This window comes from Monodelphis domestica, chromosome 6 (assembly GCF_027887165.1).
Source record: "Monodelphis domestica isolate mMonDom1 chromosome 6, mMonDom1.pri, whole genome shotgun sequence".
NCBI lineage: Eukaryota > Metazoa > Chordata > Mammalia > Didelphimorphia > Didelphidae > Monodelphis > Monodelphis domestica.
Genome location: NC_077232.1, coordinates 230268073 through 230285633, shown reverse-complemented (window position 1 = coordinate 230285633; position 17561 = coordinate 230268073). Strand labels below are relative to the sequence as shown.

The window sequence follows — 17561 nt, the reverse complement described above, 5'->3', positions numbered from 1 at the left end:
GCTATATAATATGGAGTCACAAGAGGTGGGTTAAAATCCCAACTTAGATACTTAAATACCTGGGGAAATCATTTAACCTCAATAGTCTTAGTTTCCTCATCTATAAATTGAAAGTGATGGACTGAATGACCCTTAGATCCCTTCTAGTTCCAGATCTATGTATGGCCAGTTGATACTCTCTCCCAGGCTGGAAGAATAGTTGGCATTCTTTTTGGTTTCAGTGTCACTTCCAGATCCTCCTTTCATTGTCAATCAGCAACCAAATGTGGCCATTCAAGCTGAACCCATCCTATCCAGACCCTTCTTGTCTTCATCTACCACCCTTCAAGTTTCTCTATATTCTCCCAAACAGGTTCAACACAGTTCAAAGCTGGCATCTCTATCCCCAAACTTGTCTTTTCTGAACATTTTGGTCTCCTCAACCTTCTCAGTTCTCTGTGTTCAGCTTACCTCTGCCAAATACAGGAGTGGTTGGATCTTTCTTTTTTTTTAAACCCTTACCTTCTTCAGTCTTAGAATCAATACTAAGTATTGGTTCTAAGTCAGAAGAGCTGTAAGGCTAGGCAATGGGGATTAAGTGACTTGCTCAGTGTCACATAGCTAGGAAGTGTTGGAGGCCAGATTTGAACCCAGGACTTCCATATCTTAGAAAAAGAGTTCTCAGTTTGGGGTTCATGACTTAAAAAAAACAAACTTTTTTTATAACTGCATTTCAATATCATTTTTTTTTTGGAATCAATGTATTTTTTTGCATTTAAAAACATTATTCCAATAAGGGGCCTTTATAGAAGTTTCACCAGATGGCCAAAAGAGTTCACACTAGATAAGGATGAGGGGGCCTAGAGACAGGAAGTCCTGTGTTCAAATGTGACCTCAGACATTTCCTAGCTGTATGACCCTGGACAAGTCACTTAACTTCCATTACCTAGCCCTTACCACTCTCCTGCCTGGGAACCAATATACAGTATTGCTTCTAAAATGGAAGATAAGGGTTAAAAAAAACCAAACAAACAATAAAGAATTCCTGCTGGAGACAACTGAATTCCCACTCAACTGAAACTGCCCCAGGGACCAAAGTTCCTAGTTACAATTCTGGGAACTGGTGCTGTTATCAGGGTATCAGGTATGGTTGGGAGAAAACGAATGATTCCGAGATGACTCAGAGACTGTAATGATATGACTTCAATGAAGTTTGGGGAATGATGGGAGAGGCTAGGAATTCAACAGTTTTCACAAAAAAAAATCTGGTTGCAATGACATATTAAAGTAGGCATCTGTCTAAGAGAGCTCATAGTTGGGAAATAATCAAATTTGCTCATGCTGCTCATTTAAGCTGAGTTTCATAAAGAGAATAAAGAATAAAACCTGTATTTAAAGAAGTCCTTTTTCTTTTGCTTTACCAGCAGCAACCAAGAGCAGTATATAATTTAATTACTGAATCCAGGGGCTGGACCATGGAGAGAAAGAATGATGTGTCTGCTGTAGTGAGAAATGAGATAGCAGCCAACTGCTCATTCCCATCATTCTTCCTCTGTTGGACTAAATTAATATAGTTAACAAGCTTTTGTTTGGATTAGTAGCTCACATATGTGATTCACAGATCAGGACTCATGATTATTATAGTATTTATTACTTATTGATTGCTGACAGTGCACTCACCCAGCACATGAGAGAAAGGAATTCTTTTGTCATTTTATTGTGCCTATGCCAATGTTCAATTTAATTCAACTTGGCAGACATTTATTAAGCCCTTACTCTGTGCAAGGCATGGTGCTAGGCACTGGGGGAATTATAAAACTTGGTAAGGCTTTGTCTATATGGAACTAATGAGTGAATGGGGGACAAGAACCCTAGAGAGATAAATACAATTCACCAGATTTAGGGGGACAGTTATTGGAGGAACAGTTGTTTTGAGACCAGACTTGTGGTTCATGAAAATCAAACCTTCAAAGGGTAAGAGATTTAGATGTGGAAGGGTCTTCCAAGGTCGTCCAACCTCTTTATTTTACAGATGAGGTAACTGAGGGCCAGAGAGGTCAATTACTTTAGGTCAGGGAACCAAGGTCATCCTGGCTTGTGAACTAATGAGTGAAGAATCCTATTCAGATTCATTTATTTTTTTTTCCAGATTACACATTTCTACAATTTTTAATAATGATTTCTGACATTTTGCAATCTGCATTCTATCCATCCCTTCCACATTTCCTCTCTCCCCTAAATGGCAGGTAATATGATGTGTTGGTACAGGTATTATCATACCATACATGTTGGTCATACTGTGACAGAAGACATATGCCTTATCCTGGAGAAAAATTCATGGAGAATGGTATGCCTCAAAATCTGTATTCAGACTCTCAGACTTTTTTGGGCAACGGATAACCTTTTTTATGGAGTCTCCAGATTGATTTCTTTGGGTTTGTCCAAACAAGTAAAATGCAGCCCATTTATTTTACAGATGAAGAAACTAAAGCTTGGAAAGTTTCCTTACCTTACCCAATTTCATAAAGCTGGGACCCTAACCAAATCCCCTTAAGTTTCATAAGAAGCAAATATTATTTCCAATTGAAGAGATGGTATTTTGGAAGAAACCATTCCATCACATTCCATAGCATCTCCTTGCACACACATTTCTTCTTCCAAAATACCATCTCTTCACACTTTCTTGCAAAGGGTTGTCAACATGGAATCTAGGAATCCCATACTTGTGGCCTGGTGGGATCTAATGAACCCCAAGTTTCAGGACTAGCTTATAGGTTGGAGACCCCAAAGTTTGTCCTTGTTCCCTGTTCCCATGGGCATCTACCCTGAAGGGAATCCAAGGCTAGTGGTTTCAGACTGAGTGGGGGACCCTCTGGGGATGACAATCCTAGTTGAGTGGGACTAAGTTTAGTATCCTTTAGTATCCACTGTAAGCAGCCCCTTCTCTTACACCCTAGCCTCTAGCTAGGATTCCCTTCCCAAGCTTGATTGTATTCTGTCAGTGTAGTTTGAACACTCCCATTTCCTTGTAGCTATAGTGATGTCAATCATCTTTCCCTGCCCCTGGACTCCCCAAATTGTATGCAGGATCCCCAAATTCTTTTGTTCCTTGGAGCCCATCTAGCGAGGTGGTACTCTCAGGGGTCAGTGACCAGAGTGGCCAGAGTTCAATCCTCAGCCTCTGAGCAGTCATGGTGGCATGCAGCTCTGTGTTGAGGCCTACTCGTGCTGAACCCCTTTTTGCCCTTGATTAGGGAGTGATTTTGACTATTTAATAGTTCTGTGTTTTTTCTAGTCGACAGGATCATTCAGAATGTTAATTGTAACAGGCATCATAAACCCAATCCAGACTTTTGCATTTCTGGGTCCATTTCTGAGTTGTCCCCCAAATCCTCACCCTTCTGCAGACCTGGGCTTCATTACTCTCCTCTAATTTACAGGGGGTTACATTGAGGTTTTCTTTCAATCTCAGGGTACAAAACCTCGCTTGGTATCATCCAGAAGAAAGCCCGGGAACCCCATTCTTCTCCAACCAACCAATGGCCCTCCTGAAATCTGGAATCTCACTTAGAAGTCCCAGCATCCAAAATGCCTTTGGGCATGGAGTTATAAAAGGGGAAGGTAGAAATGGAGAGAGATACAGGTGGGAGTACAGCTAGAGGCCAGGGAAGGCAGGCATAAGGGCGCAGGTCTCTGACGGGCAGAGACCCCCGGAGCGATTGGAAGCCAAAGGGAGTCCCTCCACGTGGCCAGGAAGTGGAAACGCCATTTATAGGATCCAACTGCCACCCCCGCCTCCATGATGGGGCAGCCCCAGGCGCCCCGAGCTTTGGGAGTGGTGGCACCTAGGAAAAGGTTGGAGACCGCAGCAAGTGGGAGACGCTGGCGGTGAAAGGGCTAAGACACTGCGGAAGTTCGCGAGCCCAGAGGGGCAGCTCTGCACGTGGAGTTGAGGCAAGAGAGAACACGGGAAGGGGGAGAGGCGGGGCTCGGCTTCGCTCCTTTCTCCGTGGCCCCAGCAGTTACGGGAGGGCGGGCCAAGGGGAGACTCGGCCAACGCGCGCGCCCGGGCCCGGACCGCGGCTCCGCCTCCGGCTCCTCCTCGCCCCGCTTTGTTGGCTGTGCCTGTTGGCGGGAAGGCAGCTGCAGCGGCGGGGGCGGCGGCGGCGGCAACAGAGGCAACAAGATGAGCGGTGACCAGCTTGCTGGGTACGCTCCGCTTTCCTTCTCTTTCATCTTCCTCCTCCTCCACCTTTTCTCTTCCCCATCCCTTTCCTCCTCCTCCTTTCCCCTTCCCATGTACTCCAGGGCCCCACGTGCCCGGTTCTGGGACCCCAGTCTGGCGTAGCTGTGCGTGCCGGCTGGAGACGCCCCGCTGTGGGGATGGGGTGGGGGCCTTCTGGGAAATAATTGTCATCTTCAAGCTCACTTTCCCGGCTTCCCGCGGAGGAAAAGTCTTGGGCTTCCGGAGGGCTTGGAATTTTCTCCCGGGCTGTGCTAAAATCCGCCCTTCCTGCCCCTTGACGTGCTTTGGCCGTACTACCCCATATGAGAAAAAAGGGGTGTAGGAACGTAGCCCCTTGTAACCTACCTAGGAGCTCCCTCTGCCTCAAACTCCCATAATAATAACAATCACAATAGCTAGCATGGTTTGCAAAGCACCGGAATCAACATCGCTTGCATTTCTTTAGCAGGGTCTTATACCCTGTAAGCTAGGTGCTACCTTTCCCATTTTGCAGATGAGGGACTTGCTCAGAATAACAAAACTAGTAAAAGGCTAAGACAGGATTTGAACACTGATCCTTATTCTAATCTAAGTCCAGGACACTCTCTGTGATATCACTATTATGCCAAGGGAATCTTTTGGGACAGAGAAACTATATAAAACCTTGGCATTCCCTGTGAAAAGAATAAAAAGTTACAGTTTTCCCATGATAATACTTTTAAGTGCCCTTGCCTGGCTGGTTACTAGTTTTCTTTTTACCACACATTTGTGAAGCAATAATAATAATAATAATATTATTATTATTACTAATAATTATGTTACTAATTATATATAATTTAGATATTTATATAATTTACATTTTATATTATTTCTAGTGTAATATTTATTGGGAAAGGAAATAGGATTGGGAAAAATGGGGTAAATGGGGAATAATGGGAGGTTTGTATAGGGGTAAGGAGGAGTTAAAGGGAGAGAGGGAATATTGCTTGGTGAGGCAAGGGAGGGAGATGCCCCCTGCTGAGAGGAAACAGCAGGGATCCAATAAGGACGGCTTGTCTTTGAATGACTGAAACTGATGTTCAGCTCCCTCTATGATCAGTAAAGATAGTCCACTTATCTGACTGCGTATTCAAATAATATAATGTTTAATAACTAGTTGGGATTGGAGTTTTTTCTCAGTTTCAGACCTGAGGCCAGGCCCCAGAGGCTGGGGGAGAGTTTGTCCCACTCCCGCAAACAAGAACAATTCTAACCTTTAGAAGCCTGTGTCTTTGGGCTGAACCAAGAAGAGCATGCCACTCCAGACTGGGCTGAACAAGCTCCACTCTCCTCCAACCCCAGGGCACAAGACCTCTCCAGGCAGGAAGGAAGTGCTAGTCCCAAGACCCAACTGCCACTCCCAGTTGGCCCTCCCCCACACAAACTGTTAGTCTAGTTTCCTTTCCACAATTGTCCCCTTTTTTTGTTGTGACCTTCCCAAGGTCACATATTTATATTATAGTTACCAATTTACTAAACCTACTCTAAGGATTGTTTGCGGGAAAGTAAGGGTAAGGGGAATTTTGGGGTTTTACATGAAATTCAGTACAAAAATGTTGAACAAAACTATTACAAGAAATTGAATCTTAGTGCTAGTACTACTCACTCTAAGTTAACTAAAGCTAATACCTTCTTTACAGAAATTATTTACATATAATACAACAATACACATTGTTCCACATAATGATGTCAGTCAAATAGAAATATCTAATGATCTTTCTATTTGCCTAAGAACCAATGGAACTAACTATATACATATTTACATTTTGCATAAATACAATTTCAGACCCTTATTTATATAAACAAGGTCTCTCAATGTCAGTTTGTGATTTTGTGTTTTGTGTCTAATACTGTTGTGTTGAATTAATACTTATCAAGTTTCTTCAGATTTCCACTTCTCATGTTGACTGATGGATCTCTTCTTTCTTCCATGTTATGTAGTGATGCATGCTATTTCCCTAATATGTGAAATTACTTTTGTTTAATTATTTCAACACACTCAGTCTTACACATGTCTCATATTTGATCTGTCCTCTTCTTATATAAACAAATTTACAAAGTTCAAAGTCTTAGCTGTCCATTTCAGCTTTTCTTCTTTGTTTCTTGTCTCTAGCATCTTTTCTTGATGCTTTTCCTCTGGGCTGGTTTAAAATCTTTTCCTCTGGGATGCTTTTCCTCTGGGTTGCTTTTCCTCTGGGATGCTTTTCCTCTGGGTTGCTTTTCCTCTGGGCTGGAAAGTTGTCTCGAACATTACGTGTCACTATTATTTCTTTGTGTTGTACTTCATATGTTAATCAGTTTTTGTTTCCATTTCTCAGCCCTAACTGTTGTCTAATTATCTTAGATGCCTGTTACAGTGGTGTTGAACTTTTTCTGGTTTCATGTGGGAACAGTGAAACCATGAGTCTTTCCCTGCAACTTTTATAGCTGTTCGGGTAGTAAGCAATACTTCATGTGGTCCAGTCCATTTTATGTCTGTAGCCAATTTTCTATTGAAATTTTTAAAGTATACTAAGTCTCCTGGTTTGATGTTGTGCAAATTGTAATCCAGGGGTACTGTTTGTTGTATCAAGCCCATTTCATGCAATTTTGCTATTCTTGTCTGTAAAGCTTGTATATAGTTTGTTAATTGACAGTCTCCACCTATCATGGCAATGTAAGCTGGTTTACAAGTCCTTCCTTGCCAAATTGCGTGTCCATATAGCATCTCAAATGGAGAGATGTACAAATCTCCACTGGGTCGTGTTCTAAGATGGAACAGAACTAATGGCAGAATGTTTGTCCATTTTTGGTGTGTTTCTGCACAAAATTTTTCTATCAATGTTTTAATGTCTTTATTTAATCTTTCCACTTGCCCTGAACTCTGGGGATGATATGGTGTGTGGTATGTTGCTTGTATTCCTAAATTTTTATAAATTTCATTTAATATTGATTGAGTAAAGTGACTTCCATGGTCTGAGTCCAATTTTAAGGGAATCCCAAATCTAGGTATGATTTCTTTTAATAGGATTTTGACCACAAATGCTGCGTTGTTCTTTTTGGAAGGAAAAACTTCTGGCCATCTAGTCGTCTGTCTATGATGACAAGGCAATACTTAAACCCTTTGTCTTTTGGCATATTGATAAAATCTATCTGTATGCATTCAAATGGAGTATATGCTAAGGGATGACCTCCTAAGCCTTTGGTCTTATAAACTCCCTGATTGAATTGCATACAAATTTTACATTTTTGACAAATTCTTATGGCATATGAGGATATTCCTGGTGCAGTCCAAAATCGTCTCACTGAATCGATCACAGCTTGGGTTCCACAGTGTCCTTGTGCATGTATTGCATTGCACACGTGATAAAATAAATTTTTAGGCAGGATGGGCTAGCCTAGTTGCGAAAACCATATTCCTCTTATTTGTTTTGCTCCTAAGTTCTTTATCCACGATTGAATTTCCTGCTTATTATAGGCATCAGTTAGATTGTCCTGCTCAACTATTGAGAAATTCAATACATGAAAAGGTCCTTCTCTAGCTCCAAATTTTGCTGTAATGTCAGCTCTATGGTTTCCTAAAGACACACGATCATTAGCCCCTGTGTGTGATCTATAGTGGATTATTGCCACTTCCTTGGGAAGTTGTACAGCCTCAAGAAGTTGCATTATTAGTTTGGCATATGCGATCTCTTTACCTGCACTTGTCAAAAATCCTCTATGTTTCCAAATTTCTGCAGTGGCATGAATTACTGAAAATGCATACTGGGAATCTGTGTAAATATTGACCCGTTTATCTTTACCGATTTGCAAAGCATTTAATAAAGCAACTAGCTCTGCCCCTTGAGCGCTCATGTGCTTTGGTAAGGATGCATACCATAATGTCTCTGTTAGTGTTACTATTGCACTCCAGTATACCTTTCTCCATTAACTATCCTGCTCGAACCATCGGTATACATTTCAATGTCGGGTTGTTCCAGGGGAGTGTCTTTTAAATAATTTCGTGGATATAGCCTGGGATCCATTGTCTACAGAAACCTGTCACTCCTAAAAAGGCTCTCAGTTGTTTCTTAGTCTTTGGCACACTGAGCTTCAGTATGTCTTCTATTCTTTTCTTGTAATATATATTATAATATAAAATTAATAAAATTACTATATATTTTTACTTGAATGTTTGCAAATGCTTTGCATATATTATTGCATTTCAACCTCAGACTATCCTAGGAGGTGGATGTGGCAGCAGTTATCCCTGTTTTACAGCAGAGAAAAACTGAGACTCAGAGCTGAAATGACTTGCTTCAAGGCAAGTAAAAATCCATAGTGGGATTAGAACTCTGGTTTTTCGGCCTCTAGATCCAGAATTCTATTCATTACACCATTCTGTTAGTAACTCTAAAAACCAGATACTCAATCAAAGCTTTTGGAAAACCTTCTCTTTCCCAGACCTCATTTCTGTGGTTTCCACATGACTTCTCTGCTAAGCCTGGTACTTGAACCCAGCTGGCTTCCTGTGTGCTCTAGTGAACCCTAGCCCCTTTTTCCTTTATCTCATTCATAGTTCACATTAGTGTCAGTCAACAAGCATTTACTAACCTCCAGGCTTACAGGGATCTGAGGCTGGAATTGAACTCATGAAGATGGGTCTTTCTGACTCTAAACTCAATGCTCCATCCATTGGATTGTTGGTCAGTGAGCCCTTTGCCTTTCTCACATGCTGAGTCATCATCCTCATCCAGTTTGCTTCTGTCCTTCCTGCAGCTCGAGCCCCAATGACTTACCCTGTAAGAAACGGGATGACTATTTGGAATGGCCTGAGTACTTCATGGCCGTGGCCTTTTTATCAGCCCAGAGGAGCAAAGATCCCAACTCCCAGGTAAGAACATTTGGCAGAGTATAATTCACTCCCACTCAGCAAGATACCCATATTCCTGTTAATGGCAGAAGTGGGAAAACTTTGCAGACTAACCATTAATTTTAAGATTTAGGATAAATCTGCCATCTCACATTCCTAGTTTTATTTCTTAGTTTGCCATCTGAGTACATTGTTAGATTCTTCAGTTAACTGCCTCATTGCGGCAGAAATTGGTTGAAAGTCTTGGGTGGATGGTTGGGGCAGGATCCAGAGATGATAATCAGTTAGCCAATGCTTGGGATACAGGGACAGAGAGAATATACAAATTGCAATTTTAACGAGATAAGATGCCTCTCCATGTCTCTATTTTAGTGGATCTGGACTTAGGCTCTTTCTGGTTTTGTCAAATTGTTCTGCTTATTATAGTGATGAGAAATCAATCAGAACAATTTGACAACTCATTTGTTTTCTCATCACTATTATAAGCAGAACAATTTGCCAAAACCAATGACAAAACCAAAAATGATTTCTCATCCATTTATTTTCTATTTTTCATAACAAATTTCCACATAAAGCAAAAAATATTGTGAGATTTTTTGATTTTGTGGAAATTTAGTATTAAAAATTTTAAAAAATCAAGTAAACCAAGTAATTGGTCCTTTTGTAATGGTAAACAGAAATTCAATGTTTCAAAGTTGCCACAATATATTAATTCAATTAGTGATGATTATAATGCACAGAACTATCAGTTTTCTTGAAGAAACCATGAGGAAAACTTGCTTTATCAGCATTCCCCTCAAAGCTGAATGTGATTCTAAGATGAGTATTATCTGCAATCATATTTACTTACTTATACCAAATAATAAAGAAAGCTACAGTACTGAAAAAATCCAATATTTTTTCCTTCTCGTACTAGAATATGCCCAAAGCGACACTCAAACCCAAGTCTCCTGACTGAAGCCAGGTCCATACCCACTATACCATAGTGCAGAGGTCCCCAAACTTTTTTTTTTTTAAAACCCTTACCTTCCATCTTAGAATCAATACTGTATATTGGCTGCAAGGCAGAAGAGTGGTAAGGGCTAGGCAATGGGGGTCTTGCCCAGGGTCACATACCTGGGAAGTGTCTGAGGTCACATTTGAACCTAGGACCGCCCATCTCTAGGCCTGGCTCTCAATCCATTGAGCCACCCAGATGCCCCCTGGTCCCCAAATTTTTTACACAGGGGGCCATTTCATTGTCCCTCAGACCATTGAAGGGCCAGACTATAAAAAAAAAACTATGAACAAATGCCTATGCACACTGCACATATCTTATTTTAAAGTAAAAAAAACAAAACAAAATTGGAACAAATACAATATTTAAAACAAAGACCAAGTAAATTTAAATCAACAAACTGACCAGTATTTCAATGGGAACTATGGGCCTGCTTTTGGCTAATGAGATGGTCAATGTCCGGTTCCATATTTGTCACTGCTAGCCTTAACAAGTGATGCAAGTGTGCATCAGTTAGTCTAGATCTGGTTGGAGATTTCAGATATTTCATTCTGGAAAAAGTTTGTTCATAGACATAAGTGCTGCCAAACACGGTTGCCATTTTGAGTGCATGGTTCCTGAGGATATGTTTCAGAGGGAAGAGATGCATAGAAATTAGGCAAGCTGCTTGACTTAAATACATCTTTCAGAGAGCCACAATTCTACAGTTCAGTCAATTCCATTTGGTAAATTGTATCCACATTTTCAATTTCAATAGAAAATGGGTTACAGAAAAGCTGTATGTCCTGTTTATGGAGATGAAGCTCTTTTAATCTGAATTGGAACTCCTTTTGCACCTTTTCCATTGAATCCACACATGTTTCTTTTGGGAATGCAATCAAGGGTTTTTTCCGTTAGTATATTTTAAGTTAAAGGGAGATGGCAGAAATTTTCCTCCTTCACTTGTTTGATAAGGAGGCCTAATTTTCCTTCAGATACTTTCACATGTGATTGCATATCACAGATGAGCTTCCCTTTTCCTTGAAGTTGCACATTGAAACTGTTGAGTAGCTCTGTTACATCTGTCAGAAAGGCAAGGTGCCATTTCCATTCTGCATCATTGAGCTCTGGTACTTCTTTGTTTTTTGAAAGCATGAAAGCTGTAATCTGTGAAAGTAAGTCATAGAAATGTCTCAAAACTCTCCCTCGACTCAGCCGATGGAATTCTGTGTGGTACAGAACATCTTCATAGGCAACATTTAGCCCAGACAGAAATTCCTGAAATTGTCTGTGGTTTAGTGCATCAGCTCTAATGAAGTTAAGACAAGATACCACAATTTTCATAAGAGTCCCGCTTCAGTGATTTACTTCCTGATTCTAATTCTGATTCTCAAACTGAAACCATTTGAGTTTTTTTTCCTACCTAGGTTGGTGCTTGCATTGTAAATGCAGAAAACAAAATTGTTGGAATTGGGTACAATGGGATGCCCAATGGGTGCAGTGATGACTTGCTTCCCTGGAGCAGGACAGCAGAGAAGAAACTGGACACAAAATACCCTTATGGTATGGAACCTTTTTCAGATCTATGATTAAATAGGAGAGTAGGTCAGAAATCTTTCTCTACGTTTTTAGCCATCAACATCTGGTGAAGGAAAATCCTTTGAAAATCCTTGAATCTCTTGACCCTCTGTGCTTGTCTAGTTCCACAGACGTTGGACAGATAGGATGAATGCTGCCTCAGGGGCTCTGCCAGCCACAAGTGGGCCCTTGGCTGGCTTCATTGACAGAGCCAGGGATGCCAGTTGGGTCTTCCTACAATGGGTTGTAACCACATGGACATTGAGAAATGATGTAAGAAATTCCTCTTTGACTGTAGTCTCTTTTAGGAGTCTGGAATCAGGGAAAGCATTGGAAATGCTGAGAAAGGAGGAAAGGGGACTACTATAGAAGCCAATTGGTACCATCTCAGCCCTAGAGGCAAAATGGCAGACAGGGTTGGGGAGAACATGGTGAATATATATATAATATAACATATATAGGCATCTTGTGCTATTCCATAATTATAAATGGTCGCATCGCTATTGAGGATGGCTCTTCTGTTTCTTGGCCTCTCTAAGACTGAGCTAGTCGCTTTCTTTCATACAGGGAAGTTTGGGTAGGATGAAGATGAGCAAGAGAAGATAAATAAGGAGCTATCAGATTGTAGAAGGCCTGGAATGCCAAGTTAAGGAATTTAGACCTTATTTATTAGGTAATAGAAGGGGCAGTGGGGTGGCTCAGCAGATTGAGAGCCAGGCACAGGTTAGACCTGCCCTTAAGGAAAATGACTGCTCTTGGCACCGTACGACTCTCCTTTCTGTTGTTGTGGCCTAAAATTGCATTTTTTCTCTTTTTTTTTTTGATTATCCTATTGAATGTCTTTAGTTTACCCATCTTCCCAGGTCCTTTTTATAGGAATTTTTTTCCCAGTCCCATCTCTCCCACACTTCAAAGTGGAGAAGTTGATTCTCTTGAACCCCAATTCGAGGATTTTTACAAAAAACATTTATCCCTATTCAATTCATCTTACTTCATTTGGCCCACAGTTCTAGCCTTTTAAGATCTTTCCCTATCCCAATTCTGTCACTCAGTGGGTTCGCTCTTGCCCCAAGCTCACTTTCATTTCTAACTTTAGCTAACTATGCCATCTGTACCTTTCTTGAAGTCATTAACAAAAATTGTTAAGGGCAAAGGACCGAGAATAGATCCCGGGAGTGGGGGTTGGGTGGGTGGCACATTCCACAAGAAGCTTCCTTCTAAGATGACACTGATCCATTTAATCACCGTCCTTCCTTCCTCTCTAGCCATTCCCCCTACCCATCTGGTCCACAGGGAAACTGGGGAAACTTCTGTCAATTTATCATGGAATGTGAATAACTGTCCTTTGGTCTGCCAGGCTGGGAAAAGGCATGAATTTGGCATTGACTTGTTCTTAAGAGACCCATGTTGACTTCTAATGATGCCTGCTTTCTTTTTTAAATTCTTACACAGGCACAAAAAGCTAGAATTGTGCCAGAAATGGTTCTCCAGCTCACTGACTGTTTATTTGAAGATCTCACTGTGTTTCTTTTTTTGAAATCTTATAATCCAGTTCTGTAACATTTCTCCCATTTGCAGGATAGTAGAAATAATAATAATAATTGCTAGCATTTATATAGTAGCTAGGTAGCACAATGGATAGAGTGCCAGGCCTAAGGAAGTCATCATTTTCATTTGTGTCCTCTTTGTGAACACCAGTTGGAGTTTTCTTGGCAAAGATACTGGAGTGGTTTGCCATTTCCTTCTCAAGCTCATTTTATAGATGAGGAAACACATGAGATGGGTTATCCAAGATCACCAAAGTAGTTTCTGGCAGAGTTGGTGTCAAATTCAGACCCATGTCCAACATTTTTCCCACTGTACCTATCTGGCTTTCTCCAATAGCAATTCAACTATCACACCTCTGTAGATTCTTTCAGATAATAGGGATATAGTTATTTTGAATATCCTAATCATCATCATAATAACTAATCTTTACTGTGTATTTTTTATTTTAAAATAATTTTATTTAATAATTTAATTTAAAATTTTTAATAAAATAAAGTTTAATGAAGTAAAAAATACTTAAAGTATTTACTCCCTGAACAAATGTGGGAAGGATTATCACAAGCCATATCCAATATTTTCAAACTAGGACAATTTTCTGTTTGAAAAAATTTAGCTTGCTTAAAGGACCAACAGTCTAGCAGTGCAAAAAGATGAGAAAATTAGAAGAGTATAAGGCATCAATGCAAATGCATCAACTCTAAAGTTGATTGTGATAAGCAAAAAAATGTTAAAAATTTTATGCAGATTTTGTATGAGTTATTTTTTAAGATCTCAGTGGTAGGAAATGGGAAGAGAAGATTAATGTTGAGTAAGTACACATCTAAACTCTTATGTAATAAATTTTACATTTTAGAATATACATTTTATTATTTATCTTTATTTTATTCCAATAAAAAATTTACAAATAAGTTTTCCAAAGTTACATGATTTCATGTTGCTTCTCTCCCCTCTTCTCTCCCCACTCCTGGAGCTGATAAGCAGTTCCACTGGGTTATACATGTATAGAATGTCCATTTTATTTATTTTAAATTTAATTTAATTAAATTTTTTCCCCCATGCTTGCATGATTCTTGATGTCTCCTTCACCTCTTCCCTCCCCCCCTCCCAGAGTTGACAAGTAATTCCACTGGGTTATATATATTAGAATGTACATTTTAGAAATGAAAAGGTCATCATTAGACATTCTGGATTGAAATAGGTAGAAACCAAAAGTCATTATTTATTCCCTGAGCACATAGAATCTTGCCTGAAGGCAGTTTATTAGTTCCTGGGCTTGAACCCCTCTTTGGAACATGAGAGGACCTCATTCCCAATTCCCTCTTGTGGCTCTAGCGGGCCAATGGCAGTTGAGTAGCAATTGTTACTCAATAGAAAGGAGGTTGTGAGGGTTGTGGACACTTGCCCACCTGCTCATTTCCTGTTGGTCAGTGAGTAACCCCACTGGTGGGACCCTCTGCCTTTTTCAATTATGGCATGGCGGAGGCAGGCTGGTAGCAGCCACCCACCAGCAAAAGCTTTGCCATTAGAGACCTCTCCTTCCCAACCTTGAAAATAGCTGATTTTGTCTATATTAAGATGCTGCCTTTGTACATGTTGACAACATGCTTTGTGAGCAGTGTTTATGAGCTCTCTTCTGTAGAAGGGGAAATACAAATACAGTCATTTGTCTGGCTCTGCAGTTTTTTAGTGTTTTTTATTTTTTGCCTAGTTATTGAGTTTTGGGGGCACTGGTTGCCTGTTTGTTATTTTTTCCACATCTGTGTAGCTCTTCTAGGCTTTCAAAGCTCTTTACTGTCATTTATTAATTATCCCATTTATGGTAGTGACATTAGACTCTGTAGAGTTTTCTTTTGCAAGAATAGGGCTACCACTGATGTGCTTTAAAAGTATTGAGCGTATTAAATGGCTTTTAAAAAACAGCATTTCATTATAATATACATAAAGTTATGTTAAAATAATAGTGTGTGCAGTGCTACAAATGAAGCCTTTTCCCCCCCTAATAATATTTATATATCTACTGAATTTCAGTTTCTCAGGGGAAACAATTGGATCACAGGGATCATAGATAGGAAGCTGAGAGGCCTTCCGATGTCACAGCCCTGTCCAGCCTCTGTAGAACAAATAGACATAAAGCTTTCACTTCATTGAACCTTGTTTCCTCCTAAGAAAATGGCCATCCATTTGAAAGTAGAAAATATTTTAGGAGTCAGTAGGGTAAGAATGATGAAAAGGAGGAAGAGAATAATGAACAAAAATAGCCAGTTGGGCCTTCTCATCGCTGCTGTTGCCTGATTCCCTCCTATCTCCATCCCATCCCATTCTCTGGCCATTATCTCCCTTCCGCTGGAACCTTGGATTCTGCTCTTGGGTCCCCTTGGTTCTCATCGTGAGCTTTTTGCCTTAGCTTGCTCAGCGGGCCCAAGCTCTCACTCTGAAATAAGCCCAGAAAAATTAGTTGGAACAAGTGGGCTGAGGAATCAATGTTTTGCCCTGGAGGGAATGAGAAATTATAAGCTGAGGAATGGCATGGCTTCCTCCATTCCACTTTGATAATGGATTCTCCCTCAGGCTGCACTAAGGAAAGACCCAATGGCAGAGAGAGGGAATAATTTAGAGTGGATTTGATTTCAGATATGGGTTGAGATTGAGAATCAGGGGTTCTTAAGCTGAGGTCTGTGAACTTTTATATTGAAAGTGTAGTTTTCTTTTTTAATTCCTATTTTTATTTTTATTTTTTTGCATTTAAGAACAAATGATCAAATGAAATAATGTTTGGAAAGTGCTTAGCACAGTGCCTGGGATGTAGTAGATGCTTAATAAATGTTTCCCCTTTTCCTCAGCACTTCCCAATTCAGAGAAGAGGTTTCCACAGGTTTTACCAGACTACCAAAGTGTGGTGTCCATGACTCAAAAAAGGTTAAGGATTCCTACACTCTAAAGCCCCTTCTGAATTTTGGTGATTGTGTGAACAAGATTATTTCTGTATTGGGGGATTTTAGGCTTTTTTGTATATCATAAATCCTGTTGGTGGTCTGGGGAAGCCTATAGATTCCATATAATAGTTGACAGCCTACATCGATAATTGAAGAAGAAACAAAATTTCAGTTAGAGGTGGTGAAAACCAAAAATGTATTTTTTTTCTCATCAAAGTTCATGGTCCCTTGGAAATATATCCTTATATTCTAAAGGTCCCTTCCTAGACTGTTCTAAATGTGTTTGAATTAAATAAAATTTCTTAAGAAATGGTAATTGATAGAAATATCAGTTAATGTTTGTCTGCTTTTCCAATTAAATAATGTATTTAAGCAGATTGGGTTGGAGCTACATTAACTGTACTCAAAAGAGAATCTTTTCCACTTTCTCTTAATTTGGAATTTATTTTGACCTCTTTAATCAGCCAGTTTTCTGATGGTGCACATATAACTGCTTCTGAATGTCTGGTGGATCTATAACCCATCATTTCATAACTTTTAAGCCATAGTCAGTTTCATTTATCCTGTTGCCATTCACTTGGTTCCCCAAAACCAGTGAGTACCTTTGGCCTTCTTTAAGAAAGTATGATGTGTAGAAAAAATGATTTGTGGGGAGGAGGTTGGGGTGTCAGGAAAAGTTTCATGCATTAGGCAGCTGGGGAGGGGAGGGTGCAGATCAAGAAAGGACCCAAGGACCCATGGAGAAGGAGACCCTTGAATTAAACTTCAAAAGAAACTAGGGTCCTAGGAAGAGAATATGAACCAAGGTCTTAGGTTTCCAAAGCCAATGATTTCTCTATGTCAGGTTCTAATTCTAATGAAGAAAATGAAGATTGGGCTGGCTCAATTAAACAACTTCATTTTTCCTGAAAGGACAGAAAAATAAGTTGGCATCATTAATATTAGAAGGTGTGAAGACCTCCTTGTGAATTTTATTTTAAGATCCTATTTATCAGTAAAGTATCTCTTTCCCCATCTCTTCTCCCATTATCAAATGAGATATTTGTAAAGCACTTAGTACAATGCCTGGAAAAAGAGTAGGTACTTCCTAAATGCTTATTATCTCCCTTCCTCCCTCCCTCCCTCCTTCCTGCCTTCCTGCCTTCCTGCCTTCCTTGCCTGCCTGCCTGCCTTCCTTCCTTCCTTCCTTCCTTCCTTCCTTCCTTCCTTCCTTCCTTCCTTCCTTCCTTCCTTCCTTCCTTCCTTCCTTCCCTTGCCTGCCCCCCTTCCTCCCTCCCTTTCTCTCTTCCTTTCTTCCTTCCTTCCTTCCTCCCTGTCCTTCCTTCCTTCCTCTATTCTCCTTTCCTTCTTCACACTCTCCCTCTTCCCTTTATTTCTCTTTCGTTCCCTTCTTCCTTCCCCTCCTTCCCACTTTCCTTCCCTATCTACTCCTTTGCAGAACCCATAAAATCA

The 17561-nt window shown here is 40.2% G+C and overlaps 1 protein-coding gene across 1 annotated transcript in view; it reads left to right on the top strand.

Annotated features, from left to right (window-relative positions):
• The first annotated feature begins 3894 nt into the window (after window positions 1-3894).
• Window positions 3895-17561, top strand: part of DCTD (dCMP deaminase) — a 43027-nt gene continuing 29360 nt past the window's right edge. The window contains exons 1-3 of the mRNA XM_007496084.3: window positions 3895-4188; window positions 8981-9095; window positions 11478-11613. Coding sequence (XP_007496146.1) covers window positions 4166-4188; window positions 8981-9095; window positions 11478-11613 — 274 coding nt within the window. The 5' untranslated portion in view covers window positions 3895-4165. The remainder of the gene's footprint in view (window positions 4189-8980; window positions 9096-11477; window positions 11614-17561) is intronic.